Source organism: Bos javanicus, chromosome 18 (assembly GCF_032452875.1).
Source record: "Bos javanicus breed banteng chromosome 18, ARS-OSU_banteng_1.0, whole genome shotgun sequence".
In the NCBI taxonomy this organism is placed as follows: Eukaryota; Metazoa; Chordata; class Mammalia; order Artiodactyla; family Bovidae; genus Bos; species Bos javanicus.
The window spans coordinates 66,175,304-66,191,138 of record NC_083885.1 but is presented as its reverse complement, the minus strand read 5'-3'; the positions used below and the strand labels follow the sequence as shown (position 1 = coordinate 66,191,138).

Here is a 15,835-nt window from a genome sequence, read left to right as displayed (position 1 = left end):
CAAAACAGATTGGCTTTAAATATTTTGACAGCTGCCCAAGGAGAAACGTGTGCCATTATTCATACCCAATGCTGTACATATATACCTGATATGAGCACTAATGTTACTTATTTTTCTAAACACATGAACAAGATGACTGGAGCTATGAATACTCCTGAAGCCTCAGTTGCCTCACTTTGGGAGATGTTAACTAGTTCCCTATGATGGAAAACTATCTTAATTACAATAATTCTGATTGTTTTATTTTTGGTGTTTGCTCCCTACATCTGTAACTGTGTAATTGGATTTGTTTCTAATTGCATGAAGGTTTTTAAGTTACAAATGGTTGTCCAAGCTCCTATGAGTGCCACAGCCTCCTCCAACTATTACTTGGGGCCCCTGGATCAGAGACCCTCAATATGAGGGTTATGAGAATATGTTGCCTCAACAATTTAGGGATTACACCCCTAAACAGCAGGAAGTAGTTATGGAATGAAAATGACATCCCTTTCCCTTGGCAACATAATTCTCCTAAAAGAAAAGGGGGGAATGAGCGAGTCATTTCCTAGGCAGGTTGATAAAAAGTCTAGGGGTCCCCAAGGAGAGAGGGGTCTGCAATTCTCAAGGAGGAAGAAACTTGGATTGGTAGTCAGGAAGCTCCTAGCCTCGCTAGGAATAGAAAGTTCGGAAGCTAGATGGCGCTATAGCTACAAGATCACCTCTGAGGTTAAAGGTTACTCGGAACTGCAATGGGGTTCTTTCCTTTGGGAGCGCTGGCTCTTAGTGGACCAGAGTAGACTCATACTGATGTGGTGACGCTTGGAAGAAACATCTCAGTTTTATGTTCGTATCGGTCTTATTGTGGTCAGGAATATACTCAGGGTCATGCACAGGCACCCAGGTGATGAATGTTTCCCCCCAGCGGTTTAGCCTGGGAGGCATTCCGGAAGGTTACTCTGATTGCACCCCGGGTGGCATCTGAGGTAATGCTGAAGAGCTGGACGTCAGTTAGGGATGCCATCAGGTCTACCCCTGGTACATCCCCAGCCTGTCTCGGTGGTAGAACCGGGAAAGATGAGTATGTCACCTGTGTCGGTAAGGGACAGACTAAGTCCGACCAGGGAAGGAAAGCTTTGGTGTAAAGTCTGTCTACACCCCCATCTAGAGTAGGGAGGGACGCCTCCAGTAGAAAGATGGCACTGGTCGCTTTTTTCTCTCTTACAGATGGGAGCTAACAACTCCAGACCCCTCTCTCCTTGGGGACCCCTAGACTTATTATCAACCTGCCTAGGAAATGACTCTCTCAAAGGTAGACAGTTATCACACACAGGGATTACACACACGCGCGTCCAGGCAGGCCTGGGGTGATGTGTGCCTTACGGTGCTGGAAACACCGAGCAGACTGGCTGAGAACTTCCTGCCCCTGTGGCTGCCACCCCTCCTGCCAGCAGGGTGTCTGAGAGGAACTGCTGAAGCTAAAGGCAGCAGCAGCCTTTATGTTCCAACCCCGACACATGGTCCTGGCTGAGCACCACTCAGCCCAAAGCCTCCAGTCTGGGGTTGGCTCTCCCCAAACACGCCTCCACTAATGTTTTCTTCTTGACGTGAAGCACTGTAGACCAGAGACACAGTGACAACCACATAACAAGTTTCACTGAACTGACATTTACCTTGTAAAAGAATAGTTTCCAACATTTTATCAAAGGGCCCACAACCAGCAGATCTGGATCTATATGTGGATCAACAACTTCCTTCCCTGGAGCCCTGTGACAGCAACAGCAAAAAGTCAAGGCTGCTGTCTGTAGACACACCAGGAATCCCAGCCAGGTCATGAAAGCTGAATCCCAGTATGACGGGATCTTCTCTCAGCCCCAGGGTGATGGCCAGGAGGTGAACATGCCCAGAAAGGCTCTGAGGATCCAAGGAACCTGTAGGCTATTTGCTGACAGTGACCTTGGACACTGGGAACAGGCTTGAAATTCCTGAGAAACTGCCCGCCTCCCCCCCCAAAACCACGTTCCCGGAACATCCATGGATTCCTCTTCAGAACCAGCTCAAGCCTCAAATGTGCCAGGCCCCCTGCTCCACAGGACTCCTCTCTGTGCTCCTGTGCCCACTCATTCTGCCCAGCAGCCCCTGCAGAACATACGGCCACTCTCAAACTTACCTCCACGTTCTCAGTTTCAGAGAGCTCGGCTTCTGAGCTGGTTCTAGAAGCAGCTTCTTCTGGCCAGCACTGGAGATGGCAGAACTTTCCCCAGAAACAAGGAGCCCAGCTGATACCTGTCCCCAGTCACACGGGGATCTTCTACCCACCACTCCATTCTTCAGGCAAGCTCTGGGCCCAGAGGTACACCTGACATCCAGGCCAGAGATCCACCCAGAGCCCTTCAGTCTTCCCCCCGATGTCTGAAGCTCCAGTGCAGACTCGGCCAACCTTGACTGGAGCTGGCTTTTGCCATCCTGCTGTCCCCACTGAGGCAGACAACAGTCAGGGACCTCCAGAGAAACAGCGCCCTCTATTCATGAGCCCAGTTTGGTTCTCAGCCCTTCCACACACACAGATCAGAGCCCGCAGATTAAGGGTGGTGTACACAAAAAGGTCTTTATTAGACATTCCAGAACCGCGTGAGACAGTCCCAGGGCTGGATAAATCCACGACAGAAACCAAACGTGGCGTCCACAGAGTCCATAAAGATGGCTAACCTTCCCTGGAAGCCCCTGCAGACACTGCCCAGCTACTCTCGGCCAGAGCTAGGTCATGTCCACACCTGAACCGGCTGTGGGGAGGGAATAAGACCCCATATGGAATCCAGCGCACATGACTCTCCCTTATGGAGGAGAGAACGGCTTCCCGGAGCACCCAGATTGCACACCACGGGAGCTGTCGGCTCGGAGGGGTGGGACGGCTCCTGTCACAGGAACTGGCAATGTCCCAACACCGCCAAGAGCGGCCGGGCCGGAGCGCAGCGCGCCTGCCCCAGTCGGTGTGGGCGGCGGGTTCCGCTTGCAAACGGCCCCTCTCCCCAGCCTCCCTTCTGGACTGAGAACTTGAGCATGCGCCAACCGCGGCTCAGGGCTGCCTGCCTGCCTGCCGGCCCCCTGTGGCCTTCCCGCGGCGTGGACCTTCCTGTGCTGGAGGAGGGTCGAGCCGTGTTTGAAGGAGCGACCGCACTCCGGGCACTCGTGGGCCCGCTCCTCGGTGTGGAAGCGCTGGTGGCGGTTGCGGTAGGACCTGGTAGTGAAGGTCTTCCCGCACAGGCCACACTCGTAGGGTCGCTCGCCGGTGTGGACCTTCCGGTGCTGGTACAGCCCCGAGCGGGTCACGTAGGCCTTCCGGCACTCGCCGCAGCCGTAAGGCCTCTCCCCCGTGTGCACCCTCCGGTGCAGGGCGAAGCTGTGGCTGTACTTGAAGAGCTTCCCGCACTGCCGGCACTCGTACGGCCTTTCTCCGATGTGCACCTTCCGGTGCCGAATGAGGGTGGACAGCACGCTAAAGGCCTTCCTGCACTCACCGCACTGGTAAGGCCGCTCTCCGGTGTGGATTCTCTGGTGCAGGACAAGCGCGTCCTTGCGGTTGAACGTCTTCCCGCACTCGGCACACTTGAAAGGCTTGATGCCAGTGTGAACCTTCTGATGCTTCCTCAGTTTAGAGGGGTAACTGAAGGCCCTGCCACACTCATTGCACACGTGGGGCGTCTCTCCAGGGTGAGCGTTCCAGTGAGGAACCAGGGTTGAGTTCTCCATGGGGCTGCTTCCACCTGCTGGGCCCCTGATGGGCCTCTCTCTGGCGTGAGCAACGAGGTGGTCGAGGAGCGTGAAGGCCTGGAGGAAGGCCTGCCCACAGTCACTGCACCGGAAGGGCGTCTGCGCCGCATGGCCGCCCTGCTGCCGCTGGCCAGCGGAGCCGGGTGGGCAGGCCTCGCTGCACTCGGGGCTCCCGCGGGGCGCTCCCTCTCTGCAGGCAGCCTGGGGCTGGAAGAAGCCTAAAGTGGCAGGGAAGACCTGTCCAGACGTCCCACACAGAGAGGGCTTCTCTGACAGGCGGACTCGGCAGCTCTCTGCAAGCTCGAGAAGGGCGTCCTCATCCTGCAGTCTACACAGACAACCTGGGACGGAAGAGGCGGGCACTCAGAGTGGGCCTGCAAGGGAGGCGGCACCTTCAGCAGGTGCCTGTGGCACACACCCACGGAGGTGTCCACAGACTTGCAGGAGGCAACAGGGAAAGGTTCGGATGAGGAGGGGCTGGCCCAGGGGAACAGGGCTCTGCCTGACCCCAGAATAGGGAAACTGCAACAGGGACGAGGAGACAGAGACAGGAGCACTGCAGGGAGGGGGTCACGGTCTTCAGGTCACGCTCTGCCGAGGGCTTCAGCTAGGCCAGCGATGCTGAAGACAGCAAGCTCTGTGGGGAGGATGGCTGCCCCAGTGTAAAGATGACTGACAGAGCAGCCAGTGTTCATGGACTACTGAAGGACGTGCATCTCAAGTCACACGCAGAGCAGGTCGCAGCGGACAGCTCTGCAGTGGCACAGAGAAGAGGGAACCACAAGACAGAGGCCAGAGAGGTGGGTCATCCAGAGCCTCGGTAGAGACTGCAAGACCACACGGTGAGTCTAGAAGAGGGGCAAGGTGGGAGTAAGTTGTGGTCACTGCCCCAGCACCCAAATGCCAGTGCACACAGATACCCATCACTGAAACCAAGACCTCCTCTAGCCCCAGTCACTGAGTCTGGAACCCTTCCTGGCCTCTGCTCTGCTGACCACACTGTCCACCATGTTGGGCACCCAGGCCTCTTCCTCACCCTCCATTTGGGCAACCTTGGGGGACCTTGAAGGTGCAAAGCCTAAGAGGGAGAAGAGTAATAACATGCCAGCCCAAATCAAGGCTGACCCACCCTACAAAAACAGGAAGCTCGTGTCACCATGGCAACCATGAAGGATATCAAGTATTAGAACATGGGACTCTACATTTTTTTTAAAAATTGTCGGAGGCAATTGAATGTTCATTATTTTTTATTTATTTTTTTAAATTGAAATATAGTTGATTTACAGTACTGTATTAGTTTCTAGTGTACAGCAAAGTGATTCAGTTATATATGTGTGTATATATTTTTCAGATTATTTTCCATTATAGGTTATTAGAAGATACTGAACATAGTTCCCTATGCTGCACAGTAGCTCCTTGTTGGAACCTCTTCTGTACATTTAAAAATGTGTTAAGAAGGTAAATATCACGGTTTGTTTTACCACAGTTTTCTAGAAAAGAACCCCCTGTGAGGCAAAACTGACAATAAATAAAGAAAGAATTAAAACAATAATATTTAGAGACTTCAATTTCTAACTTTCATAAATGGACAGGACCACTAGGCAGAAAATGAAGGATATAACACTTGAATGAGGCTAAAACTCAACTAGACCTCTAAGACTTCTATAGAACACGCTACTTAACAGAGGACATACTCTCTTCCATTCTGACCTGCACATGGAACAGTCTCCAAAAGAGACCATTTGCTAGGACATAAAATAGGCCTCAGGAGACTTCGGGCAGAAAGCAACAACAGGAAAAAACTGGAAAGTTCACAAATACTTTAGAATTCTTCCTCATCATGGTTTATTACAAGATATGAACATACCTCCCTATGCTATACAATCGGACTTTGTTGTTTATCCGTTCTATATATAATAACCTGCATCTGCTAGTCACAAACTCCAGTCCACCCCTCTCCTCCTCCTTGCCCCATCCCCTGGCAACCAAAACTCAGTTCTCCATGTCTGTGAATCTGGAAAACTCACAAATTTATGGAAATTAAAGTACTCCTAAATCACCACGAGGAAAATTATAAAACACTTTGAGATAAATGCAAGAGAACACAACATACCAAAAGTTATGGGGAAAAGTCTTGCTTAGAAGGAAAATTATAGCAACACCTCTGAGCTGCCTTATTCACAATACCTCTGACACCAAATCCATGGGGGGGTTTCCATACCATTTCTCCAACTCCAACTGAGTGTTCAAGGATTCAATTCAATTCTGACACCAGATACGTGGAATTAGCACCAGACCCCACAGGTTACAGGCTTGGTCTCACAAGACTGCCCCTACCTCAGGCATCAGTTGAAGTCCCTTGCCTCCCATACTTCTGATAGCGGTAAATCTGGGATTCTCACAATTATTGATTCCTCTTTAGGTTCAATAAGTTGCTAGAACAGATCAGATAACTCAGGAAAAGAATTTACTTACTATTACCAATTTATTTTAAAGACTATAACTCAGGAACCGCCAGTGGAAGAAATGAAAAGGGCAGGGTATGCCAGGGGTGGAGACTGAGGATGCAGAGGGTAAGAAGGATCCATGCCCTTGGTGGCACCGTTCTCCTAGCATCTCAGATGTGTCCACTAACCCAGAAGCTCTCTGAACTGGTCATTTTGGAGTTTTTATGGATGTTTCCTCACATAGGCATGACTGATTGAATCACTGGCCATTGATGATTGGCCCAAACTCCAGCCCCTCCTCCAAAAGTCAGGGTAGGGAAGTGAGAGGAGGAGGCTGGGAGTAACTGAAAATCCAACCTTCCAATCATCCCCCGGTATTTCTGGTGACCAGCCCCTATTCTGAGACTATCCAGGGGTCCCCAGCAACTGTCAACGTTCATCAGCATACAGAAGCATCTCATCACTCCAGAGACTCCAAAAGTTTTAGGAGCTGCATGCCAAAGAATTGGGAACAAAGACAAAATACATATCTTATATTGTCACAAAACACATAGTAAAAAAGATCTCTATACGTATAACTGAATCACTCTGCTGTACCCCTGAAACACTGTAAATCAACTACATTTCAATTATAAAATGAATTTTTAAAAAAAGACCTTCAAAAAAAAAAAAAAAAAGACCTTCAACCAATATCCTAACTTTATACTTCAAAGAACAAAAAGAAGAAAAAAACCCAAAAGTAGAAGACAATTAAAAAAAAAAAAAAAAGAAACTGACTGAAGAAGAAATAGAATAGCTGAACAGACTTAAAAAAAAAAAAAAACTTCCCCACAGGAAAAACAAAAAAAGCTAGGCTGAGATGGTGTCACAGGTTAATATTAACACAGAAATAAGAATTAATGCCGATATTTCAGAAACTGTTCATAAAACAGAAGGGAACATTTCCCAATTCATCCATTGAAGCCAAAATTATCCTCATACTCAATCCAAATAAAGATACAAGAAAAGAAAACTGTACCACTGATAACTCTTATGAATATAGAAAATCAATTACTGTAATACACCACATTAATAGAATAGAGGACAAAAATCACATGATCATTTCAATAGATATGGAAAAGCACTGCACAAACTCTAACAACGTTTCACTCAACAAGAGAACTTCCTCACCTGAATAGGGCACATGTAATAAACTTATAGCTAACATCATACTTATTAGTGAAAGACTGATGAGTGCTTTTCCTATAAGAACTGGAACAAAAAAAAAAAAAAAAGAACTGGAACAAGAAAAGACGTCTACTCTTACAATTTATATCCAATAGCCAAATTGGTTAGGCAAAGGAAAAAGTAAAAATATCTCTATTCACAGATGTCCTGACATTATATATATAGAAAATACCAAACAATCCACTGAAAGAACTATTAGAACTAATAAATGAGTTTAGCAAGGTTGCAGAGTACAAGATCTGTATAGGAAAGTCAATTACATTTCTATACACTAGCAATGTATAATCTAAAATGAAATTAAGAAAAAATTCCATTTAAAAGAGCATAAAGAAAAAGATAAAAAAGAGGGGGAAAGAGCATCAAAATGAATAAAATACTTAGAAATAAATTTAGCCTTGTATATTAAAAACACTGTTTAAAAAATTAGAGCTAGTGGGTTTCCATGGTGGCTCAGTGGTAAAGAATCCATCTGCCAATGCAGGAGACACAGGTTCAATCTCTGGTCTCGGAAGATCCCACATACTGTGGGGCAACTAAGCTCCTGAGCCACAACTACTGAGCCTGTGCTCTAGAGCCTGGGAGCTGAAATTACTGAGCTTACTTGCTGCAACTACTGAAGCCCATGTGCCCTACAGCCCACGCTCTGCGACAAAAGAAGCCACCTCAATGCGAAGCCTGCATATGACAAGGAAGAGTAGCCCAACTGCTGAGACTAAAGAAAGCCCACCCGCAGCAACCAAGACCCAGCACAGTCCAAAATAAATACATAAAATTATTTTTTTAAAATATATGGAGCTAAAAAAAAAAATATGGAGCTAAACAAACAGAAATACATTCATGTTTATGGGTTGAAAGATATTAAAGATGGCAGTCCTGGAATTTTCTGGAGGTCCAGTGGTTAAGACTCCACGCTTTCCCTGCCAAGGGCGCGGCTTCAATCCCTGATGGGTAACTAAAAGCCCACACACCACTCAAAGCAGCAAAAAAAAAAAAAAAAAGGTGGCTATCCTGCCCAAACTGATCTACTGATTTCAATTCATGGTTGACATCTGGCCCAGGGAGGGCCCTATAAAATTTCTTTTGGAGGAGGAAGACAAAACTCAGCACACAGGGGCCGAAGTCACACAGTCAGAAAGAGGCAGAGCTGGGATTTGTTGGGCAAACTATAAACATCTGAACCCCAAGCCCTACTCCAGGAGCCTGTGGGGCAACAGGTGTCAAAGCTGCCAACAGCTGCTCAGAGAGAGACGAGGAAAAGGGCACACAGACTCTGTGGGCTTTAGGATAAACAGAACTTCCCATGGAGAAAAGGCAGAGGTGGTCAGTCTGTTAGGGAAAAGTGTGACTTACCCAGTGAGCCAATGAGTCCAAAGTTCTCCAGCATAACATCACGGTACAGGCTCTTCTGGGTCAAATTAAGGAGACCCCACTCCTCCAGGGAGAAATACACAGCCACATCCTCAAAAGTCACTGGGCCCTGTAATGATGCATTCCACTGAGTCTTAGGGTCAATAATGGGCAGAAAGCCAACCAAAATATGGACAGAGAAACACACCCACGCCCTTGACCCATGCCTCAGGTCCCGCGACATCCCTCACTGCCGTCATGGTTCCCTGTGAGCCCCCATCACTCACAAGCCCTCATACCTCTCTCCTCCTAAGACCCCTAGCTCAGAGGATTCCCAGGGCCACAAATACCATTGGTGCCTCTCTCATCTTGTTGCTATTAAACTCTGCATCCAGCCCACAACAGGCTGCCATCGATGGACGCCCTGAAGCACACAGGTCTATCCTATTTCCTGCCAGTCAATTCCCTGTCTCCCAGGGATCACCATTCGGAAGTAACAAAACCCACGGTACCGTCTCTCTCTCAGGCCTGAGTACCATACTCCAAAGGCCCTCCACTTTGCCCTCCTGCACGCCAGGCACGTAACTCTGTACGGCAGCACGGTACAACTCCACACCCTCAGCACAACCTCACCAGTCCACCCCACTGACAACTCTCGCATGCCACTGTGCACTCTGTGTCTCCAGGGTGCTACCACGGGGAGCAACTTCAAGTCCATCCTGCCTCGCCCCCCGCCCCGCCACACCTCCAACGGCCCACGGCCAAGGGGACCCCCCGGCTCTGCACAGAGGACCTCCTCACCCTGCAACCCTCTGTCGCCGGGAACCACACCACACACGTAGCTCCCAGATCCCCGTCCCTCCTCCGTCTCTGTCTCTGTACAGACTGTCCCTTCACCTGTCACAGCCTTCCTTACCTCTCACAGGCCATTCAGAGTCCAGACCTGCTGGGTGGGGATTCGGGTGCTGAGAACCTGGGGCGCACCTCCCACTCACCTGCGCCTCCTTTGCCATCGGAACCGAATGGCGGAAAGTTTCAGCGGGCTCAGCTGAGATCCGTACCCGCCAGCCCGCCCGAGCCCCCGGCCGACTGAAGACCAGGAGCCGCTTCGGGAGGTTCTCAGGGGACAACAGCAAGTCTCAGCAAAAGGGACTCACGGCCGAGGTCACGGTGCGAGCCGAGGCGCGGCGACGGGCTCTGCGGTGAGAGCGCTGCCCTCACAGTGCCTCACAGCGCGGGTCAACGCCGGGAGCCCAGGCCCATCGCCCTCCCCGTGACGCAGGGACCGCCAGCGGAGGCAAAACCGACACCCGACAGCAACGTCGGAAGCCCCGGCCGGCCAGGGCCGCCAGGTGGCACCTCTGTCCGTGTGCCTCCGTTAACTCGACTCCCGGGTCACCCGTGACCCGGTTTGGGGCGCGCGCGAACTACCTGTCGCGTACCTGACGTCACAGACCGCGTCTGTGCGGATGCAGCCGACGACAGCCAGGAGAGGGGCGTTTCCGGGAGAGCGCCGAGGGCGGGCCCGGACTTTCGGTTGGACGTTTGGACCTGGTCGCGGGCGGAGGACAGCTTTGTCCCACCCACCTGCCTTTCCCTTGTTGGCAAATCTATTTGTTACAGACCAAAGAGTATAATTATACTGGTTTTGTTGCTTTTTAAAGTAAGAAATAAGAATGTACACTTTTTTATACACGTCAGTCATTACAGTATACTACAGGATAGTTTTGCTCCATGAAAAATCTCCTCGGTTCCATCTATTCACCCCTCCCTCCCTTCCCCTGAGACCACGGCAACCACTATTTCACTCTCTCTAGTTTTACCTTTCCCAAAATGTCATAACGTTGGAATCATACAGTATGTACCTTTTTCAGCTGACTTTTTCACTTAGGAATACACATTTAAGATTCCTCCATGCCTTTTTGTGGCTCCAGAGCGCAGTTCTTTTTATTACTAAATAATATTCCATTGTATGAATGCACCAATTTCCTTATTCGTTTACGCATGGAAAAGCATCTCAGTTTGACTCCAGTTCTAAGCAATTACGGATAAATTTGCTATAAACATTCCTGTTCCACTGTCTGTGTGGACATATTTTCAATACATTTGTGTAAATACCTAGGCGTGTGGTAGATGGATCACATAATAGTGTATTTAAGTTTATAAGAAACTACCAATTGTCTTCCTAGTTCAGTTCAGTTCAGTCGCTCAGTCGTGTCCGACTCTTTGCAACCCCATGAATCACAGCACGCCAGGCCTCCCTGTCCATCACCAACTCCCAGAGTTCACTCAAACTCACGTCCATCGAGTTGGTGATGCCATCCAGCCATCTCATCCTCTGTCGTCCCCTTCTCCTCCTGCCTGCAATCCCTCCCAGCATCAGAGTCTTTTCCAATGAGTCAGCTCTTCGCATGAGGTGGCCAAAGTACTGGAGTTTCAGCTTCAGCATCATTCCTTCCAAAGAAATCCCAGGGCTGATCTCCTTCAGAATGGATGGTTGGATCTCCTTGCAGTCCAAGGGACTCTCAAGAGTCTTCTCCAACACCACAGTTCAAAAGCATCAATTCTTCAGCGCTCAGCTTTCTTCACAGTCCAACTCTCACATCCATACATGACCACTGGAAAAACCATAGCCTTGACTAGACAGACCTTTGTTGGCAAAGTAATGTCTCTGCTTTTCAATATGCTATCTAGGTTGGTCATAACTTTCTTTCCAAGGGCTATATAATTTTGCATTCTAGACAGCAGTAGAGTTCTGGTACCGCTTGTCAGTATTTTGGATTTTAGCCACTCTAATAGATATGTAGTGACATTGTTTAAATTTGAAATTCCATAACGGCATATGATGTTCAGAATATTTTCATCTGCTTCTCTCTGCCATCTGTGTATCTTCTTTGGTGTGATATCCAAATCTCTTCTTTTTCCTTTTTTTGGCTGCACCACATGGCATGCGGGAATCTCAGTTCCCAGACCAGGAATCAAACCAATACCCTCTGCAGTGGAAGCACCCAGTCTTAACCACTGGACCTCCAGGGAAGTCCCCATCGCCCTTTGAAAATTGACATCAGGGCTTCCCTGGGGGTCTGTGCATGCGTGCTAAGTTGGTTCAGTTGCGTCCAACTCTGTGCAGCTGTATGGATTGTAGCCTGCCAGGCTCCTCTGTCTATGGGATTCCCCAGGCAAGAATATAGGGTGGGTTGCCATGTCCTCTTCCAGGGGATCTTCCCAACCCAAGGATTGAACCCATCTCTCTTATGGGTAAGTGTGGTGTCATCTGCATATCTGAGGTTATTGATATTTCTCCTGGCAATCTTAATTCCAGCTTGTGCTTCATCCAGCCCGGCATTTCGCATGATGTACTCTGTGTATAAGTTAAACAAGCAGGGTGACAGTATATTGCCTTGATGTACTCCTTTCCCTATTTGGAACCAGTCTGTTGTCCTTTGTCCAGTTCTAACTGTTGCTTCTTGACCTGCATACAGATTTCTCAGGAGGCAGGTCAGGTGGTCTGGTATTCCCATCTCTTTCAGAATTTTCCACAGTTTATTGTGATCCACACAGTCAAAGGCTTTGGCATAGTCAATAAAGCAAAAGTAGATGTTTTTCTGGAACTCTCTTGCTTTCTTGATGATCCAACAGGTGTTGGCAATTTGATCTGAGGTTCCTCTGCCTCTTCTAAATCCAGCTTGAACGTTTCATGTACTGTTCATGTACTCAGTTCACGTGCTGTTGAAGCCTGGCTTGGAGAATTTTCAGCACTACTTTGCTAGCATGTGAGATGAGTGTGATCATGTGGTCGTTTGAGCATTCTTTGGCATTGCCTTTCTTTGGGATTGGAATGAAAACTGACCTTTTCCAGTCCTGTGGCCACTGCTGAGTTTTCCATATTTGCTGGCATATGAGTGTAGCACTTCCACATCATCATCTTTTAGGATTTGAAATACCTCAACTGGAATTCCATAACCTGCACTAGCTTTCTTCATAGTGATGCTTCCTAAGGCCCACTTGACTTCCAATTCCAGGATGTCTGGCTCTAGGTGAATGACCACACCACTGGGGTTACATGGGTCGTGAAGATCTTTTTTGCACAGTTGTGTGTATTCTCGCCACCTCTTTTTATATCTTCTGCTTCTGTTGGTCCCTACCATTTCTGTCCCTAATTGTGCCCATCTTTGCGTGAAATGTTCCTTTGGTAGCTCTAGTTTTCTTGAAGAGATCTCTAGTCTTTCCCATTCTACTGTTTTCCTTCATTTTTGCATTGATCACTGAGGAAGGCGTTCTTCCTTCCTTTCTTTCTTCCTCTCTTTCTTCCTTCCAGCACATGCTGTAGTCAAGATTGCTGGGAGAAATATCAATAACCTCAGATATGCAGATGACACCACCATTATGGAAGAAAGTGAAGAAAAACTAAAGAGCCTCTTGATGAAAGTGAAAGAGGAGAGTGAAAAAGTTGGCTTAAACCTCAACATTCAGAAAACTAAGATCGTGGTATCTGGTCCCATCACTTTATGGCAAATAGATGGAGAAACAATGGAAACAGTGAGAGACTTTTTTTTGTGTGGGGGGCGGGGGGGGGGGCTCTAAAATCACTGCAGATGGTGACTGAAGCCATGCAATTAAAAGACTCTTGTTCCTTGGAGGAAAAGCTATGACCAAGCTAGACAGCATACTAAAAAAGCAGAGACATTACTTTGCCAACAAAGGTCCATCTAGTCAAAACTATGGTTTTTCCAGTAGTCATGTATGGATGTGAGAGTTGGACTATAAAGAAAGCTGAACGCCGAAGAATTGATGCTTTTGAACTGTGGTGTTGGAGAAGACTCTTGAGAGTCCCTTGGTCTGCAAGGAGATTCAACCAGTCCATCCTAAAGGAAATCAGTCCTGAATATTCATTGGAAGTACTGATGCTGAAACTGAAGTTCCAATACTTTGGCCACCTGATGCGAAGAAAGGACTCATTGGAAGAGACCCTGATGCTGGGAAAGATTGAAGGCAGGAGGAGAAGGGGACGACAGAGGATGAGATGGTTGGATGGCATCACCGATTCGATGGACATGAGTTTGAGCAAGCTCCTGGAGTTGGTGACGGACAGGGAAGCCTGGCATGATGCAGTCCTTGGGGTAGCACAGGGTCCAACACAACTGAGCTGCTGAACTGACTGACTGACTGACTCGTGGGTCCTGCATTGGCAGGCATGTTCTTTGCCACTAGTCCCACCTGGGAAGCAATGGTTTAGAATCCACCTTGCAACGCAAGGAACACTGGTTTCATCCCCGGTCCAGGAAGATCCCATGTGCCTCAGAGCAGCTAAGCTCAAGTGCACGGCAATTACTGAGCCCAGGCACCTACAGCCTTGCTCTGCATCAAGAAGCCACCGCAATGAGAAGCCCACACACAACAAAGTGTAGCCCCCGCTTACCACAACTAGAGAAAGCCCATGTGCAGCAATGAAGAACCAACACAGCCGAAAAATAAAATAATCTTTTTTTTTTTAATCCAGCAGAGGCCCACAGTCCTCTCACAGCCCACAAGTACCTGAGAGCAGGGAGCACAGCCTGTGTGAAGCCAGGCACACCCAAGGCCAAGTGTACCCCACCCCCACCATTCCCCAAGTGAAGAGTGAGTTTCAGAAGGGCAAAGAACAAGGCTACAATGGAAGTAGGATTCACACCCTCATCTCTTCGGCTCCAGAGTTCACACGCATGGCTGAGTTGGCTCCACTGGCTGGGAAGAACAATCCACAGGCTGCTGTTCTAAAGGGTGGATCTCTGCATATGTATGATTTTATTGGTATGAAATGCCCACAATAGTGAATCCACAGAGACAAACAGTAGACATGGTTGCCAGGGATTAAGGGGAAGGAGAAATGGGACATGACTTGGGTCAGGATGGGGCTTCTTGAAAATGTTCTGGAATTAGTGGTGATGGTTGCATAACTATATGATCATATTAACAACAAAATGAATTGTAGACTCTGGGCAAATTGTATGAATGTGTTTAGATTACATTTCAAGAAACCTATTGTGTTTAGATTACTTTTCAAGAAACCTATTATTAAAAATAAAAACGAGGAAATTTTCTGGAAGATTCCTTGGAAAAGTCCCATATCCAATGTGGAGTTTTTCATGGCCACTAGAGTGGAAATATCCATGCCCAGTGAGCGGCATGCAGCTCTCAGGTCCCTCCTGGCTCGTCTGCCCCAGCTTCTGCAGAGACTGAGAGGGCAGAGAAGGCCACAGCTTAGGAGGACATGCCCAGCTGCCCTACCAAGGCGTGCCCCTAAGGGAGACGCTCCCCATCCGAGCCTGCTTTCCCCTTGAGACGGAGGGTTCCAGCACTTCCCAGGTCGGCCAGGGGGTGGGGTTAGGGTTAGGGAGAGCACATCTGAGTCACGCCCTTCCTTTGTAATCTAATCTACCTGTGTTCGCAATAGTCTGCGTTAAAATTTATTAGATTAGCACTAGCTGAGCACCTGGTTCTTGCCTGGAGAATCCCAGGGACGGGGGAGCCTGAGCTGCCGTCTATGGGGTCGCACAGAGTCGGACACGACTGAAGTGACTTAGCAGCAGCAGCAGCTGAGCACCAAGGACCGCAGGGCGGGGACGTGTCTGTCCAGTGCGCTGAGCCTTGCGCTCAGCAGAAGCGCCACCGGTGTGATAAAAAACCGGATCACTGCCTCCTCCCGCGGCCCCGCGGCCGGGTTGCCGAAAACGCCCCAGAGGTCGTCATGATAGCTTCGCTTCAGGTTTCCGCCCCTGACTGACTGGGCACAGCCGCCTCCCGCAGGCTCTCCCTCTAGACCGCCGCCTGACAGCTGTGCGCGCGCAGCGCTACCGCGCGAGGGTCCGGGTGCGGGTAAAATCGCCACAGCGACGGCCGCAGCCGGCGCTCCTCTAGCTTTCAGCGCGGGATCGTCTCTGTACCTCCCACCAGCGCGGGGAGGGTGTGACGCACGCGCAGTCCCTCGGAGCAGCGCGGCGAAGGCGGGCCAAGTTGCCAAGGCAACTACGGTCACGCCCCCCCCCCAGCCCGGAATGCGGCCTCCGATTGGTCCGCGTTGCTGACAC

General features: G+C 49.2%; 1 protein-coding gene across 2 annotated transcripts; it reads right to left on the bottom strand.

Annotated features, from left to right (window-relative positions):
- Positions 1-2,563: 2,563 nt before the first annotated feature.
- ZNF584 (zinc finger protein 584) lies at positions 2,564-10,538 on the bottom strand. 2 transcript variants are annotated; one of them, XM_061386600.1, is made up of 3 exons: positions 9,764-10,538; positions 8,772-8,898; positions 2,564-4,088 (listed from the first exon to the last, which is right to left on the bottom strand). In XM_061386600.1, exons 1-3 carry the CDS (start codon positions 9,779-9,781, stop codon positions 2,812-2,814), a joined length of 1,422 nt encoding a protein of 473 aa, XP_061242584.1. In that variant the 5' UTR covers positions 9,782-10,538; the 3' UTR covers positions 2,564-2,811. The 2 variants fall into 2 exon arrangements, with proteins under 2 accessions (XP_061242584.1, XP_061242585.1); XM_061386601.1 differs by having other exon boundaries at positions 9,685-9,768.
- Positions 10,539-15,835: the final 5,297 nt, after the last annotated feature.